Here is a 16763-nt window from a genome sequence, read left to right as displayed (position 1 = left end):
GCTGTCACCTACTGGTGACTTTGAAGGTCTGCTCATTAGGCAGCTGGACTCTATATTAAATGGTCTCTAAACTCCTTTCTAGCTCATACTGTTAGGCAGTTGTTACTCTTGTGAGTCCCCTAATGCTTAATTGTCAGCTACCTCTGCAGCTCTATCCTCAAGCATTGTCATTGCTTAGCTGTAGCCCAAATTTCATGATTGTCACCAACAATGCTGATATTCAGCTGACAGCAACAATGCAGCCTCAAGAATTGTGGTTATGCTGCAAATGTTCATTCTCCTAATTTCTTCATTCATTTGAAATAAGTGCAACTAGGTCTGTTGTAAAGAGAAAAGCTTTTCTGAGTTTGCTAATATTTAGAGTCAATTTGGAGTAGACAGAGCCCCACTTTCTGTGTCCTATCCAAATGCTTGTGTAGTCCTGACTTGAAGAAACTGTGTGGGGAGACCTGTGTTACTACCTGTATAGTTGAAATAGTATTATGCCCCTGGAAGAGAACACATGGACAGTTTGCCTTACTCTTTCCTGGTGAATATTCAGATTCTCAGAAAGATATTTTACCTTTGCAAAAGATTTCCAAAAGAAGCTGTTGTGTTCTTAGCTGCCAGAGTGACTGCTGTCTGCTTTCTAAGTGGAAAGCTGTATTTAATGTCACTGTAACCTTGAACCCCACATTCATTAGCTCAGGTAGCACTGCACTTGGACTTGCAGTAGTTTACTTTTGGGATGATTATACTGTAGACAAGTAGCAAGCAGTTCCTTGAACATACTAGGTACCCAATAAATATTTACTGAGTCAATGAGTTTTCATCTATTTAAACCTGCAGCCATTTTAAAGGGATTAAAATAGTACCTTGAGATTGTAGCATAAAGTCTATTCATAAATAACTGGACCATGTGGTGTTTGGAATTCTTTTTTATCTTTTCAACCATTAGTCCATTTCTACAACTAAGGAAAGACAAACTTTAAGAAAAATCATAAAATCATAATTTGCCCTTGACTAAAACCATACATAAAGTTTATTCATTTCATACCATAACTATATGTAACAGTTCATCAATATGACCAATTTTGGAAATTAAAATGAGCTGCTCTTGATGTGTGGAGAAATAAATAACTTTTGTTACATTGAACAGAAAATAAATATGACCTATTCATTCAACATCAGTTCATTAAAATATTAGTGACATACCCCAAGCTCAGTCAACAGTATGCTAGGTTGAAATACTATAGTGTAATAAATTATTTAATAAATTTATTTCTTAAGATTGAAATCTTTAAAATACCTCAGCAATTATTTTTCCAAAAGATGAAATAGAAACACATGAAATAAACTGATGATACAGACTTTATTGTAATGTTAAAAATAACAGTAATAGCTAAGAAACTTAAGTTTAAAAAATGGATTAGTTGACATTGTCTTATTCTAAGATCAAATCCTTTGGAATGATGGAACATTTCATACCACTCCAACTTTTTTGTTTTTAACGCCTGAACTTTGTAGATACGGCATTCGCCCTGAAAATGTGATTATATATGGCCAAAGTATAGGGACAGTACCATCTGTGGATCTTGCTGCTCGATATGAGAGTGCTGCTGTTATTCTTCATTCTCCTCTGACCTCAGGAATGCGAGTTGCCTTTCCTGACACCAAGAAGACCTACTGTTTTGATGCATTCCCAAAGTAAGTAGCAGTATTCAAAATAGTTCAATTCCAAGAAACTTAGGAATTTTTTCATCATTTAAAGTATTCATGACATAGTTCACTCAACCGTAAGTTTCTATTTTACATATATTAGCACATATACATTATGAAAAATTAATTTGTAAAGAGGGTATTAGCTGGTGACCAGTCAGAAGGCTGAAATGTTTGAGGAGTAGTAATCCAGATGAAGATTGCTGAGGGCCTTACACCTCAGGTGGTGGCACTAGTATTGGAGACAAGGGAATGAGTTTGAAAGATAAATTTGACAGAACTGAGTGTCAGACTGGATGTAGGATGCTAAAGAGAAAAACTTGAACATGACTACCATGTTTCTGCCCTGAGGTGCTAATGGATGGTGCCATCCAGTGAGACACTTGATGTTAGAGAAAAACAGGTAGAGGTTAAAATGAGTAAATATCTGATTAATGATATCAAATTTACAAAAGTGAATTGAAAAGAGTTGAATCTTAAATTAACTAGATTAGTAAGTATTACTGCCACAAAACCCACCAACATACTTAGATGTATTTGAAAGAAAAGTAGCTACTTTTCCTTCGTGCTTTTCAAGGCAGGAGGTAGTTCCCACCTACTCTTCATAGTTGGAAAAAATTAATGGACTATTTTTCTCAAAGAAGTAGAAAAGAAATAAGCTGGCAAATTTTAGTTTTCTTTCCTTTCTCTAATTGGCAGCAATACAAAGGATTTTTTTGTGAATGGCCGATGGGCCTAAAGCAAAGTCGTCACATGGTTCTTTATAAAGAATAGCAAAGATTATTTTAAAAACACATTATTTTCATCACTAGCCAGTAATGCATCACTTTAGTAGGGAAAGTATGTGAACACATGATCTTATCACAAGGGCAAGCTATGGGCGTGTTTGGGTTTTTATTTTGTTTTGGGTTTGTTTTTGTTTCAGGTAATGTAGGTATAGGCATTACACTGCCTCTGTCTAGCTGAATAGTAAAAATGATAGGGATGTATCTGAGTATCCCTATATCAGTGTTGTTGCCAACTTATATCTCTGTCTATCTCCCTCTTTCATTTCTGGTGCACCAACAGAGAGCAACACTGAAAATAAACTGTTTGGCCAGGCACAGTGGCTCACGCCTGTAATCCCAGCACTTTCGGAGGCCGTGGTGGTTGGATCACTTGAGGCCAGGAGTTCGAGATCAGCCTGGCCAACATGGTGAAACCCTGTCTCCACCAAAATTACAAAAATTAGCCAGGCATGGTGATGCACGCCTGTAATCCCAGCTACTCAGGAGGCTGAGGCATGAGAATCCCTTGAACCTGGGAGACAGAGATGGCAGTGAACCAAGATGGTGCCACTGCACTTCAACCTGGGTGACAGAGCAAGACCCTGTCTCAAAAAATAAAAATAAACTGTTTGAAAAAGATAATATATTTCTTTTTTTATTCAAGTTTTAATTCCTCTACCGCTGAACATCTTTCTGACAGCAGATAGTAAACCCAAGTATTTATTCTTACCAAATGCAGCCTTAGATTATTTCATTGATGGTTTTTTCCTTGTCAAAATTCCATTTTCATTTTATGTTATTTATAATATCTTTCTTTAAGGATTCTTAAAAAGAATTGTTTGTCTGTGTAGTTTCTGTCTCCTCCAAGTTGCCAGGTGTTTTTTTTTTAAAAGTTTTTGTTTTGATTCCTGTGTTATTTGAAGTGTTCTCCTCTCATGTCTGGTAACTTTTGGTTGCCTGCTTATATGTAAGTAAAGGAACTGATCAACTTTTTATTCTTACATATAAGCCGGCAATCAAGATTAGCAGATCAACTAAAGGGCTGCTCTGATATAATCTCCAAAGAAGGCTCTTTCTAAAAGCCCCTCCTGGAGGACAGTGGCCTGACTACCAGCATTCTAGGAGCCACATAGGGAAAATGGGTTCATAGTAGCCAGTATGTAAATGTGTGTGTGTCTGTTGTCTCTATGATACCTCTGTTCTAAACTCTGGGAGTCTGCTAGCCCACAGACATTCCAGTTTTGGGGGCAGGCAGTTTCCGGGTATATGAACAGGCAAAAGGAACTGGGAAGGGGAGGCTAACTTTCTTACATAGACTTTGAAAAAATCCTGTATATTTCAATCACCCCCTTCATCACCATGGTAATTCCTTAGCTTTCTGGGGTATTCTGTGGTATAAATTGGTTTCGTTCATCACTTTATGGTCTATCTGCCTAAAATTGTGTTTTTTTCTCTCCTTTTGATAAATTATTTCACACATTAATCATTCCAGCTCCAACATTTTATTATATTTTAGTACATTCTCTTTGTCTTTGTATCTTTATCCTCAAACAAGAACAAAAACATAAAACATTTTGCTATCATTTTAGTAGGAGACTAGGAGAAAGAATATAGTGAGTGCAGAAAGTGAAATTAGCACATACTTGAAATGGTTCTAAAAGTTTTCTCCTCTTCTGGACACTTAAGTTTCTCTGTGCCAAAAGTCAACATTGTAGAAAGGTACAGTAGAGTGACCAGAGCATTGAGTGATTCCAGCAAAACCATCAAAACAAGTGCATGAAAATAACTTCCTCAGATAATCTTAAGGTAGGGAGTATGTAAAAGGCAATTTTTGAATCTTACTGGAAATTCAAAAGACATTCTTAGCTTCCGAACTGATTCATACAATTCTCATATTTGAATTACCTGTCTGATACAGCACAAAAATATTTATGTTCCTTTACATAGTTAATTTATTGCATTTTTTTCTCCTTCCTTTTTCCCTGCAGCATTGACAAAATCTCTAAGATAACCTCTCCAGTATTAATAATTCATGGGACTGAAGATGAAGTCATTGACTTTTCACATGGCCTCGCGTTGTTTGAACGTTGCCAAAGACCTGTGGAGCCTCTCTGGGTTGAAGGAGCAGGTCACAATGATGTGGAACTGTATGGACAGTATCTTGAAAGGTTGAAACAGTTTGTGTCACAGGAACTGGTAAATTTGTAAAATATTCTGTAAATTTGCTACTGGGTTTTCCTTTCTTGCTGAACTGCACTCTTTGGTAAATAACATAAAACCTGAAGGTTTTGTTTGCAAATCATGTCAGTTGCCTTCATAAATGTACAGGTAATGATTTGTTAACAGACTTAATGAAGGTTTTAATTACCAGAACTAAGAACTGGAAATAACAGTACCATGCAGTCAGGCTGTGTAATTTATATTTTTTCTGTGAATTTTTTTTTAACATCAAGATGAGTACTGTATGAGATTTTAATTCTATAAAATCAAATGCTGTAAAAGTATTGCCAAATGCTTTTGCATACTAGAAACAAATTTATAAATATTTTTAAAACATCTCAATGTACTAAATCTTATCCTGGAATACAACTGTAATATTCTTTTGAAGAAAGCTATGTATCTAAAGCAGTTTAAGTACTCATAATAGAATGAACTGTAAAAGAGATTTAAAACCATGCAAGTTCACTAGAATTAACCTAAACCCTGTTGTACAGGGATAGAGGTTTAAAGTTATTTTATTGTAAAATACATTGAATTTTCTGTATACTCTGATTACATACATTTATCCTTTAAAAAAGATGTAAATCTTAATTTTTATGCCATCTGTTAATTTACCAATGAGTTACCTTGTAAATGAGAAGTCATGATAGCACTGAATTTTAACTAGTTTTGACTTCTAAGTTTGGTACTGTGAGGCAACTACTTAAAATTTTCATGCTGGTTATTTAAAAGGCATTTAGAGATTTCAAGAATGATTTTGTATGCGATGTTTTAAATTTTGATTGATCTCATAGTCTCATAGAATTGCAGTAGTCTTCATTGTATGAAATCCTGAAAGTCCATGAGTTGATCTTAAAGACCACAGACTGGCTATCTGATCCCTTTTCACTGGCTTTTTTTTTTTTTTTTTTCATTTTTTGAGATGGAGTCTTGCTCTGTTGCTGAGGCTGGAGTGCAGTGGTGCAATCTTGGCTCACTGCAACCTCTGCCTCCCAGGTTCAAGCAATTCTCCTGCCTCAGCTTCCCGAGTAGCTGGGATTACAGATGCCCGCCACCACGCCTGGCTAATTTTTGTATTTTTAGTAGAGTCAGGGTTTTGCCATGTTGATCAGGCTGGTCTCGAACTCCTGACCTCATGATCTGCCCTCCTCGGCCTCCCAAAGTGTTGGAATTACAGGCATGAGCCACCGCGCCTGGCCCACTTTGGCTATTTTTTAAAATAGGACCTGTTGTTTTGGATTACTATCTGAGAATTTCATGGGTTCACTCCNTTGAGATGGAGTCTTGCTCTGTTGCTGAGGCTGGAGTGCAGTGGTGCAATCTTGGCTCACTGCAACCTCTGCCTCCCAGGTTCAAGCAATTCTCCTGCCTCAGCTTCCCGAGTAGCTGGGATTACAGATGCCCGCCACCACGCCTGGCTAATTTTTGTATTTTTAGTAGAGTCAGGGTTTTGCCATGTTGATCAGGCTGGTCTCGAACTCCTGACCTCATGATCTGCCCTCCTCGGCCTCCCAAAGTGTTGGAATTACAGGCATGAGCCACCGCGCCTGGCCCACTTTGGCTATTTTTTAAAATAGGACCTGTTGTTTTGGATTACTATCTGAGAATTTCATGGGTTCACTCCTGGGTATAGGAGATAAGAATACATTTAATTCATAACTTTTATATTAACCAATATAGTAAAACAATAAAGCTCACACATACAAAAACTAAGTTGCCTTTCCTTGAATGAACCCTGCCTGAATAAAACAATGAAAGAAAAATAAAAATAAAAAATTAATGGTATGTAGTCTAATTTGTAAATGAATGAATATGGAAATAATACACACTGTGGATATATTTTAAGGCCTTATGTAGTTTTAATTGTTCTGCTTGTTCCGTGATTATGTCTAAGACTATAGTATACGATTCTCTTCAAAGTATATCAAGTATTGTGAATGCTTTGGTTCAAATGTGTCAAATTAACAGTAAAACAACAAATATACCACTGACCTGTGCTTATTTGCCTTTTTCCATGCTCCCCACTCCCACACTAGAAAGCGTGAAAAAAAAATTACCCTTCGTTTTTATAGGACATAGTTTGAAAACTTTTAAAATTATATCATCACTTCTTTTGGAGAGGTCTTTCTTTCTCAAGATTGTCTTGTAACCTATACAGTTTCTTCTTTGTACAGCATACAACCCAGGGCTTAGTTAAATGTTTTCTTTGATTACCTGGGGAAATCTAAATATTGATTCTATTTATTCAGTGTTCATTCATTCAACGATAGTTATTGAATGTATAAATCATGCAAAACCCTGTGCTAGGTAAAGACAGACTGTGTCCTCATAGATTTCATGGTATAGCTAAGGAGACAGGCACCTCATTGCACAAATATTACTATTTTAATAAGGACTGACGGAGATTTGTAAGGTATTGTAACAGGTAAAAGGTACTTTTGGGAGGGGAACATGGGGAGCAGGACAAGGAAGAGTCCCCCAGAGAAGTGGTATTTCAGCTAAGTTTTGAAGGATAACTAAGAATTGGGTAGACCTGGGTGACCCAGGAGAAGCATTCCTGGCTGAGGGGGATGAATAATATATGGAAGCCTAGAGGAAGGAAGGTGCAGTTAAATATGAGGACTGGGCTGGGCTCGGTAGCTCACACCTGTAATCCCAGCACTTTGGGAGACTGAGGCAGGTGGATCATGAGGTCAGGAGATTGAGACCATTCTGGCTAACACAGTGAAACCCCGTCTCTACTAAAAACATAAAAAATTAGCTGGGCGTGGTGGCATGCGCCTATAGTCCCAGCTACTTGGGAGGCTGAGGCAAGAGAATCACTTGAACCCTGGAGGTGGAGGTTGCAGTGAGCCAAGATCGCACCACTGCACTCTAGCCTGGGCGACAGAGCGAGACTCCGTCTCAAAAAAAAAAAAAAAAAGTTAGGCCTAGGAATGAGGCTGCTAATTAGGAACACAATTACAGATGGCATCATGAACCCTACCTAGTCTTTATCCTAGAAACAAACAGGAAGCCATTGATAGAAAAGGAAACAGCACTTGTCAAGAGTATAAATGAAAAAATCTGGAGATTTTTGCTTGCTGGAAATAACATATAAGTCAGTTTTGTAGAAACTGATCTAATTTTAGAGTGGTGAAAAATACATCATGGGAAAATGATACACAAAGTGCTGTTCAAACCACGTTTGCATTACTAATGTTATTCCAGGATGCAGTGAAAGGATATTTACAAATTAGAGCAAATCCTGAGGTATTTGCCAAGTTGGAAAAGGTACCATAAACTGAAACTCCCAAACCAACTGAAAGATGTGACTAAGGCGTAATAGCTGCCTTCAAATATTTGAGAGACATGTACAATGTATTCTCTCTGGCTCTCAGAGCAGAACTGGGTGAAAATTACAAAATACCAGATTCGAACTCAGTATGAGAAATAACTTTATGGCTATTTGTCCATAAAGGAAAGGAATTGCTTCCTAAGCATTAATGAGTGTCTTATCACTAGAGACAGAGCAGAAGCTGAATGGCATCTGTTATAGGTGTCACAGAAGAAATTCCAGATTTAAATGAAAAGTTGTACTAGATGTATTGTGTGTAAGGTTGTTTGAGACTTTGTATTCCATTTTGATTTCTCCTACTTACTCCTCAGAGCTTACCTTATGGTTTTGAGAAGACAGTATGATGTAGAACAATTAAATTGGCAGTCAGATCTGGGCCCCTTGTCAGCTAACAGTGATTAGATCTGCAACATTGGGCAAGTTACTTCTGGACCTCAGTTTTCTCACTAGAAATAAAAAAATGGAACTAATTGAATAATAATATCGCTTACATTTCTAATGTAATTTAAAAATTTCAGCCCTACTCACACGTAATGACTCATATCAGTTTTTAGCCTTAACTAGAGTGGTGCCAGTTAGCTTGTTTTGATATTTGGCTTTTGTGCATACTAACATAGTATAATTTGGATAATAACACAAATCCTTGGTACATAGCTCCTGCCATATCCTCCAGGTACAAAAAAGAATGGTAGATAAGAACTTTCATGAACTAGTTTATCATCTTCACACTTTTCCAGGTTTCTTTACACAAATTTACCAGTTCTATATCCTACATGAATATATATCATAGTTTTTTTTTCTTTGTGATTTCTATAAATATATAGGTAGTGTTCATTTTAAGTGAGCTTCGTAAGTGAAAATGAATTTTAAGTAGGGCGAGGTAGCTCAAGCCTGTAATCCCAGCTGCTTAAAGAGGTTGAGGTGGGAGAACCACTTGAGTCCAAGACTAGAAGGCTGCAGTGAACTGATAGTGCCACTGCACTCCAACCTGACCAATGGAATGAGACCCTGTCTCTGCAAAAATAATTATAAAATGAATTTTAGAAATTGTAGACTGAGCAATTGTCATGTAAATAGTGGTATTCTTGCATTTAGACATATATGACAAAACTTTAAGTGATTTTTCATAAAGTTATGGAAAGCCACATAAATTCATAGATTATAAAAACTTCAGAGATGATATAGCCTAATCCCTTTATTTTACAGGTGCAGAAACATAAAGAAGGGAAGTGATTTTCTCAAGGTCTACAATTGTCAACGACGGTACTATGTATTCCATTATCTTCTCTTTACCAAACTTATCTGGATTAATATACCAATGAGCCTTTCAAATTATGTGGCGTAAACTTATTTGCTCTCCAATGTTAGTCACAATTTTTTTTAATGGGTAGAGTCCTCCTTGTCAACTAGTTATTCATTGAATAGTAAATTGGTAGATTGTGCCAATTAATTCTCATGTTAATGATTATTTAAAGAATTTAATACTAATTCATTTTACTAGGCATAGTTACAGTTATTTAGTTACGTTGGAACCTAGTGAGGATGGTAGCCACAGACACATGAATAAACAAGTATTTACTTCAGGAGCTGATTTACTACAAATTGTAACACACAGAGTAAGCAACTACATTGAAGAAAGTATCAATATAGTTATTACGAATTAACTTTTATCTTGTTGCTTTGTTTTAAAATAGGCTATTTATTCAAACATGATAGCATGACGCATTCCAATAATGTGCACCCCAAACGTCCAGTAACCAAAGAAAACAGTTTATGCTTACGATACTTGGAACTAGGCTTTCAGTTTTAACTTGCAGAATGGAAAAGACATTTGTCTATCGTATCTCTAAATGGGTTATGCCTCTGACTGAATAGTTGAATGAGTAATGCTAAGGAAGGAAACACACCTCTATGCTGGAAATGACCCACTTGACATTAGAGTTGTGTGTTTTTCTTTCTTTCTTTTTTCTAGGGAAAGTACAAAGGTCTTTGCAAATGTCAGTGAACTGAAAGTTGTTAAACTGGCTTTTTCATATGAAGCCAGATGGACATGAAACTATTTTACTCCCTCTATTTCCTTGTGTAGGCCATGTACTAAATTTGCATAATATGACACTTTTAGAAAAAAGTTTTAATAGTGTGTTTTAAAATGACATTGTTGTATTAGAAAATGGGGAAATGCTATTTTAGATAATTTTTGTTTATCTCCTAATAAAATGCAAGTTTCAGCCACTGTACTACTTGATTAATTCAAAATTTGGACTTCTTTTTCCTCTAAAACAACTACTTAAGGCAGTGTATTGAATTAAAGTAGATTCAGTCTTCTAGTTTTTTTGTTGTTGTTGTTTTTTGTTTTTGTTTTGTTTTTTTTGAGACGGAGTCTCGCTCTGTTGCCCCAGGCTGGAGCGCAGTGGCCGGATCTCAGCTCACTGCAAGCTCCGCCTCCCGGGTTTACGCCATTCTCCTGCCTCAGCCTCCCAAGTAGCTGGGACTACAGGGGCCCACCACCTCGCCTGGCTAGTTTTTTGTATTTTTTTAGTAGAGACGGGGTTTCACCGTGTTAGCCAGGATGGTCTCGATCTCCTGACCTCGTGATCCGCCCGTCTCGGCCTCCCAAAGTGCTGGGATTACAGGCTTGAGCCACCGCGCCTGGCCAGTCTTCTAGTTTTTGAAGAAGAAAAGAAGTAGAGAGGGTAGCAGGTAGGTTTACGAATATAGGTACACTATGTATTGTGAATTTATAGGCTATAAATCAAAACTTATAATTAGCATTCTCATGTTATGAATCTTAGATGAAACTTGTGTTTCTATTTGAACACCTAATAACTTTGGTAAAGTCAGAGGCCATCTATATCACTTCACCAAAGTGAGAATTTGCTACTTTTTGAGCTCTTTTAAGTCTAGAAGTCTGGGCTCCAAGCCTTCAAGGCCCATCCCTGGGAAATAGAATGGACAGAAGGGAAGGAGACAAAAGAAAAAATAGTTTATATATCCCTAAATATATCTGGTGCTGTCAAAAATGATAATTAAACTTGCTAAAGTATTCAGTGTAATCCTAAATGAAAAAGAGTATAAATGATTACACCTCTGTAAAATAAAATGTGAGTGTCTATGGAATAAAAGCCAAAGGAAATAAATACAATGAAACAAATGATTGTGTTGAGGCAATAGGATTATGGGTGAGTTTTTTTCCTTGACCTACTTAAAAAGGTGTCTTTTATGTTGGTGTGTTATTTTTTATGATAAAAAAGAAGGGGGGAAACCTACTTCTTCACTGTCTCCTGGTTTTCACTGTCAGACACTGGCTTCTGGACTTCCAAAATCATAAGACCCCAGAACAGATAGATGAGAAGTAATTCTCAAATGTGTTTTCAGCCTGGCTACCAGAGCAGCAAATGAAAGTAGCTGGAGGAGGAGAGGATTCCTTTATTTGGGTGAACGATACTGAATTTTGTGTTTTGTTTTGGCAGAGTGTAATGAATAGGATAATAATATCTGAAATCCTCACTGAGTGCCAGGTCTAAAGTACTTTTTACGCAATGCCTACATAATATATTAACGTTAAAAACTCTACAATGCATTGTTATAGTTGCTACTTTACCATCTGTAGTCATTTCCTTAGCCCATTACAGCTTTATTTTTACTCACTTCCTATGTGCTATTGGCAAAAATATAGAGGGAGTAAAATACATTACATTTCTATATGTTATAGGCCCAACAATCCATTATATACATATTATTTGGAATTGCTTTTTAAAATCAATTAAGGAGGAAAAATATGCATTTATCATTACATAATTATCAGTGTTGTTTCTTCCTGTAGATTCGTATTTCTGTAGGGTCACTTGATTTCAGCCTGAAGAACTTCATTTAGTATAAAATGAGTCTGTAAACAAATTCTCTCAGTTTTGCTTATCTGGGAAAGGATTTATTTCATCTTCGTTTTTGAAAGATAGCTTTAGTCTATATAAGATTCTTGGTTGCCTACTTTTTTCTTTGAGCATATGGAATATGTTTTCCCATTGCCTTCTGGCTTCCATGGTTTCTGATGAGAAGTAAGGTGTTAATCTTAAATCTTATTGAAATACCTTTGTAAGTGATGCATTGTTTTTCTCTTGCTGATTAAAACTTCTCCTTGTCTTTGACTTTCAGCATTTATACTATAAAGTATCTGTTTGTGGGCATCTTTGCTTTTTTTTTTTCCAGAGCATTCATTAAGCTTCTTGGATGTACAAGTTATTGCTTTCTAATAAAATTGGAAACTTTTCTGCCATTATTTCTCCAAATATTTTTTTTTCTCTCCTGGTACTCAGCACAAGGGCTATAGGATTACAGCTGCTCTTATGTTAATGGACCTCGGGCCGCTTTGCTTTTTTAGATTCTCACATTTGTTCTCTGCTTTCCTCTGTTGTTCTTTCATACTGTCAGCTGTTGCTACTTGCTACTGTGAGTTTTTTTCTTTTGTTCCAACTTGCTTTTTGTGTATTTCCACTCAGATGATCTAGGAAACTAGATAATTAAACTTACTACATTATGTCTAAATTAAGAGCAAAATAGCTCCGCTGAAATCTCTGAAAGGCTATGCTGTGAGCAATAGCCAGATAGTCATGACTAAAGTTGCCCCTACCCTGAATAAGAAGTAGTTATGCCAGGTGCGGTGGCTCACACCTGTAATCCTAGCACTTTGGGAGGCTGAGGCAGGCGGATTACTTGAGGTCAGGAGTTTGAGACCAGCCTGGCTAACATGGTGAAACCCCATCTCTACTAAAAATACAAAAACTAATCAGGTGTGGTGGCGTGCCTCTGTAATCCCAGCTGTTTGGGAGGCTGAGGTATGAGAATCGCTTGAACCCAGGAGGTGGAGATTGCAGTGAGGCAAGATTGCATCACTGCACTCCAGCTAGGGTGACAGAGCAAGACTCCATTTCAAAAAAATAAATAAATAAATGAATAAGTAGTAGTTACTAGCTGCCCAGTTGATTTAGTTCTGTCCAGTGGGTAAGGATACTAGGGCTGCTTGCTAGGAGTCTGCTCTTCTTGTGAATGTTACTGCTATTATCTTTTATATTTCTTTTTAAGAAGTCATGAATTTTCAAGAACCAGAGCAATATATCATCCCCAAGTTTTGCCAGTGTTGAGTCAATGGTTTCTAAATGACTCATCAGCAGTGTGAAAAACTGAGGGGTAATATATGAAGTGGTAGAATGCATCAGTCAGCCTTGAGCTTAGTGTAGTTTGATAACCATTATTGACTGAGATGATGAATATGGAAGCATTCCCTTTGAAAACAAAGACAAAAAGTTGAGCAGTTGCAAACATTGGGGAAATACAGAGTAGAACTTAGAGTGACTTTGAAAATGAAGGAATGGGTTAATCAACAGAAACAGAATAGGAGGAAACATGCAATAGTTTAGATCTAATAAATCCTTCCAAACAAATACATAATTAGAAGAAAGGCAATGTAGATACAAATGTCACCCAAACACCCAGTTAAGGAACATTTCAAGTCATGAGATACTCTGAGCATAACATTAGAAAAATAAATAAGTAAATAAAGATTTTGGGTTAATTGTTAATTTGAATATGAATAAATAGTGTGGAACAGTTGTTTGAAATGCTGGAAACAGGCTATATTGGTGGGAGTATGACTAGGGTGTCTTTAGCACTATTTAAGCCCTTATTTTGGTCATATTTGGACTTAGCACTCTTGTGCCTTAGAGAAGCCAGGGTCTGCCCGAGAGAAAAAAGGCAAATAATAATAATGATTAAAAGAATATAAAAGAATGTAAGGCAAGCCTAACAACAGCTGTTTGCACTAGTCATTTGGATCTCTCCCAGTGTTTCCCCTCGAAGCCTCACTCCAGTACTTGGAGTGAGACGTGAGACATATTACTGTGTACTGTCCCTTTTAATCCTCCCAGTTCTAGGTAGTTCTCTCAACAAAGTGCCATGCAGAGTGTTGTAAAGGAAGAAGATCCCCAGAAACAAAGGCCCTTTGCATTATAGATCTGCCTTCCAAGAAGCTATCTGCTGTCTTATCTGTTAGATTGGGCATCTCTGAAGGGCAGAGAGTATGTCTTTCATTTTTATCTTTGCACCCTTCCCTTCCTTGGTAACTGAAAGCTTCCCGACAATTGAATTAATATGAAGAAAGAACATGTTCCAAAAAAATAAGACTTTTCCTTTTTGTTGCCTTATTTGAAAGCTTTAAGTCAATAGGATAGCCTCATAATTCAAAGCTGTGACTTTATGTTTTTCTCAAATATCTTTATTATATTAGAGAGAAACTAGTAAAATTAATAGTACAAGGGGAATATTAAGGGTAGCTTTTGAAATGTTAGACATTAATCCCTGAGTCACAGTTTCATCACCAGTTAAAGGTAGATAATTATCCTTTCTGTTGACCTTAGAAGTTTACTATGAAGATTAAATAATCGTAAGTGGGAATACTTAGTGCCCTAAAGAAATTTTTTTAAAAAATAAGGAATTGTTTATCTTATAGCTGGATCTACACCTAGCAATGAAGTGTCAGGCCATGAATTACTTTTTTTTATTTCCTCTCTTTTTTAGAGACAGGGTCTTGCTATGTTGCCCAGCCTGGAATTGAACTCAAGTGATCTTCCTGCTGCCTTAGCCTCCCAAGTAGCTGGGACTTGTAGATAATTTTTTAGGAGTTTTTATTTTTGATAATGTGCCAATTTACAAGTGAATTAGCAGTGAACACTTGTCTGTGGAACTCTGATTAAAGTTGGCCCATTTCTTTCTTTGGCCTGTAGTACCTTAAAGTGATGGTTCTCCAGGAAGCTGGCACAGCTGGTGAACCACAGCAAATGAGAGCAAGTGCACCTTTTGTCCTGTCCAATATCGCTTCATTCTCATGACACTTTGGGTCCAAATGTATTCTATTGTCTCTAAACATGCTGCCTTTGTGTTTTCATTTTGATGTTTAAACTAGAAAGGATGAAGGCAAGACAAACAACAATGGAACAGCTGAAAGGAAAATCCCATGGTTTCAGCAAAGATTTCATCTGTAGTGGCAAATCCTTGGTGATCAGTTTTCCTTAAAAAAAAAAAAAAAAAAAAAAAATCCTGATTGCATTTTTCAATCACAATGCTCCTCCACTTACGTCAGAATTAATTATTCAAATTTAGTTTGTTAGAGGTTTGCTGTTTAACTTTAGGTGAAACCCCGTCTCTACTAAAAATACAAAAAGTTAGCTGGGCATAGTGGCACGCACCTGTAGTCCCAGCTACTCAGGAGGCTGAGGTACAAGAATTGCTTGAACCTGGGAGGCGGAGGTTGCAGTGAGCCAAGATTGGGCCACTGCATTCCAGCCTTGGCATCAGCGTGCGACTCCATCTCAAAAAAAAATAAGAAACTTAATAAATTACTAGCACATGGCTGGGCACAGTGGCTCACGCCTGTAGTCCCAGCTCTTTGGGAGGTTGAGATGGGCAGGTTACCTGAGGTCGGGAGTTCAAGACCAGCCTGACCAACATGGAGAAACTCCATCTCTACCAAAAATACAAAATTAGCCGGGCCTAGTGGTGCATGCCTGTAATCCCAGCTACTTGGGAGGCTGAGGCAGGAGAATCACTTGAACCTGGGAGGTGGAGGTTGCAGTAAGCTGAGATCGTGCCACTGCACTCCAGCCTGGGCAACAAGAGCAAAACTCCATCTCAAAAAAAATAATAAAAATAAATAACTAGCGCATTAATAAGATTTAATGTCTTTTAAGAAGATTTTAAATGTAAAACTTTTAATTTCTTTTTTTTTTTTTAAGACGGACTTTCACTCTTGTTACCCAGGCTGGAGTGCAATGGCATGATCTCGGCTCACCGCAACCTCTGCCTTCTGGGTTCAAGTGATTCTCCTGCCTCAGCCTCCCAAGTAGCTGGGGCTACAGGCCTGTGCCACCATGCCCGGCTAATTTTTGTATTTTTAGTAGAGATGGGGTTTCACCATGCTGGCCAGGCTGATCTCAAACTCCTGACCTCGTGAGCTACCACGACCAGCCTTTAATTTCTTAATATTTTATTTATCTTTATGATAACACAGAAATATGATGTACAGAAAACTCTATACATTGACTAAATTCTTATAATCTGTCATTCGTTTTCTCATTCAAATGTAGTGGCAGTAGAGTCACTCCTTTGCATTAACCAGGAATCAATGGATTTAGATAGGAGGGTTTTTTAAAACAATCCAATCCATTTGGGATAATCCCTTTAAAGTGGTTGTCCAGAGTTGCCATTCATTTAGCTGCCCTGAAAAACAAGCTAATAAACAGAAAATCTCCTACTTATGACTTTCCTGGAGCTTTTCCATTACTTTTCAGTGGTGGCTGCGTTGAAGTAAGTTCATCTCACCAGACCTTGGAGAAGGGGAAGGAAAAACACTTTGATTTAAACTACTTTATGAAGAAAATATTTCTACTGTATAATGTAATGTAAAATGTTTATAAGTGAACAACTGAATAGCAATTGACTTATTGATTTGAATTGATTTGACTTAATCCATACATTGTTTATGTTTTCTGATTCCAGCAGTTAATTAGTCTTTTTTAAAAATTAGGTTATATGACAAATGGGATCTAATTAAACTAAAGAGCTTCTGCACAGCAAAAGAAACTACCATCAGAGTGAACAGGCAACCTACAGAATGGGAGAAAATTTTTGCAATCTACTCATCTGACAAAGGGCTAATATCCAGAATCTACAAAGAACTCAAACAAATTTAC

At 37.1% G+C, this 16763-nt stretch overlaps 1 protein-coding gene across 6 annotated transcripts in view; it reads left to right on the top strand.

Moving 5' to 3' along the window:
• The window catches only part of ABHD17B (abhydrolase domain containing 17B, depalmitoylase), a 51029-nt gene extending 40692 nt beyond the window's left edge, over positions 1-10337 (top strand). For 4 of the 6 annotated variants that reach the window (XM_017863332.1, XM_017863335.1, XM_017863334.1 and 1 more), the window contains 3 exons: positions 1507-1686; positions 4454-4661; positions 9229-10337. In XM_017863332.1, the coding sequence (XP_017718821.1) occupies positions 1507-1686; positions 4454-4661; positions 9229-9255 (415 nt within the window). In that variant the 3' untranslated portion in view covers positions 9256-10337. Of the gene's footprint in view, positions 1-1506; positions 1687-4453; positions 5701-9228 lie in introns of those variants that run through there. The other 2 variants (XM_017863331.1, XM_017863336.1) reach the window with 2 other exon arrangements.
• The last annotated feature ends 6426 nt before the right edge of the window (positions 10338-16763 follow it).

The sequence above is a fragment of the Rhinopithecus bieti genome, unplaced genomic scaffold (genome assembly GCF_001698545.2).
Source record: "Rhinopithecus bieti isolate Rb0 unplaced genomic scaffold, ASM169854v2 scaffold_68834, whole genome shotgun sequence".
Classification (NCBI taxonomy): Eukaryota; Metazoa; Chordata; class Mammalia; order Primates; family Cercopithecidae; genus Rhinopithecus; species Rhinopithecus bieti.
This window is presented reverse-complemented; position numbering and strand designations above follow the sequence as displayed.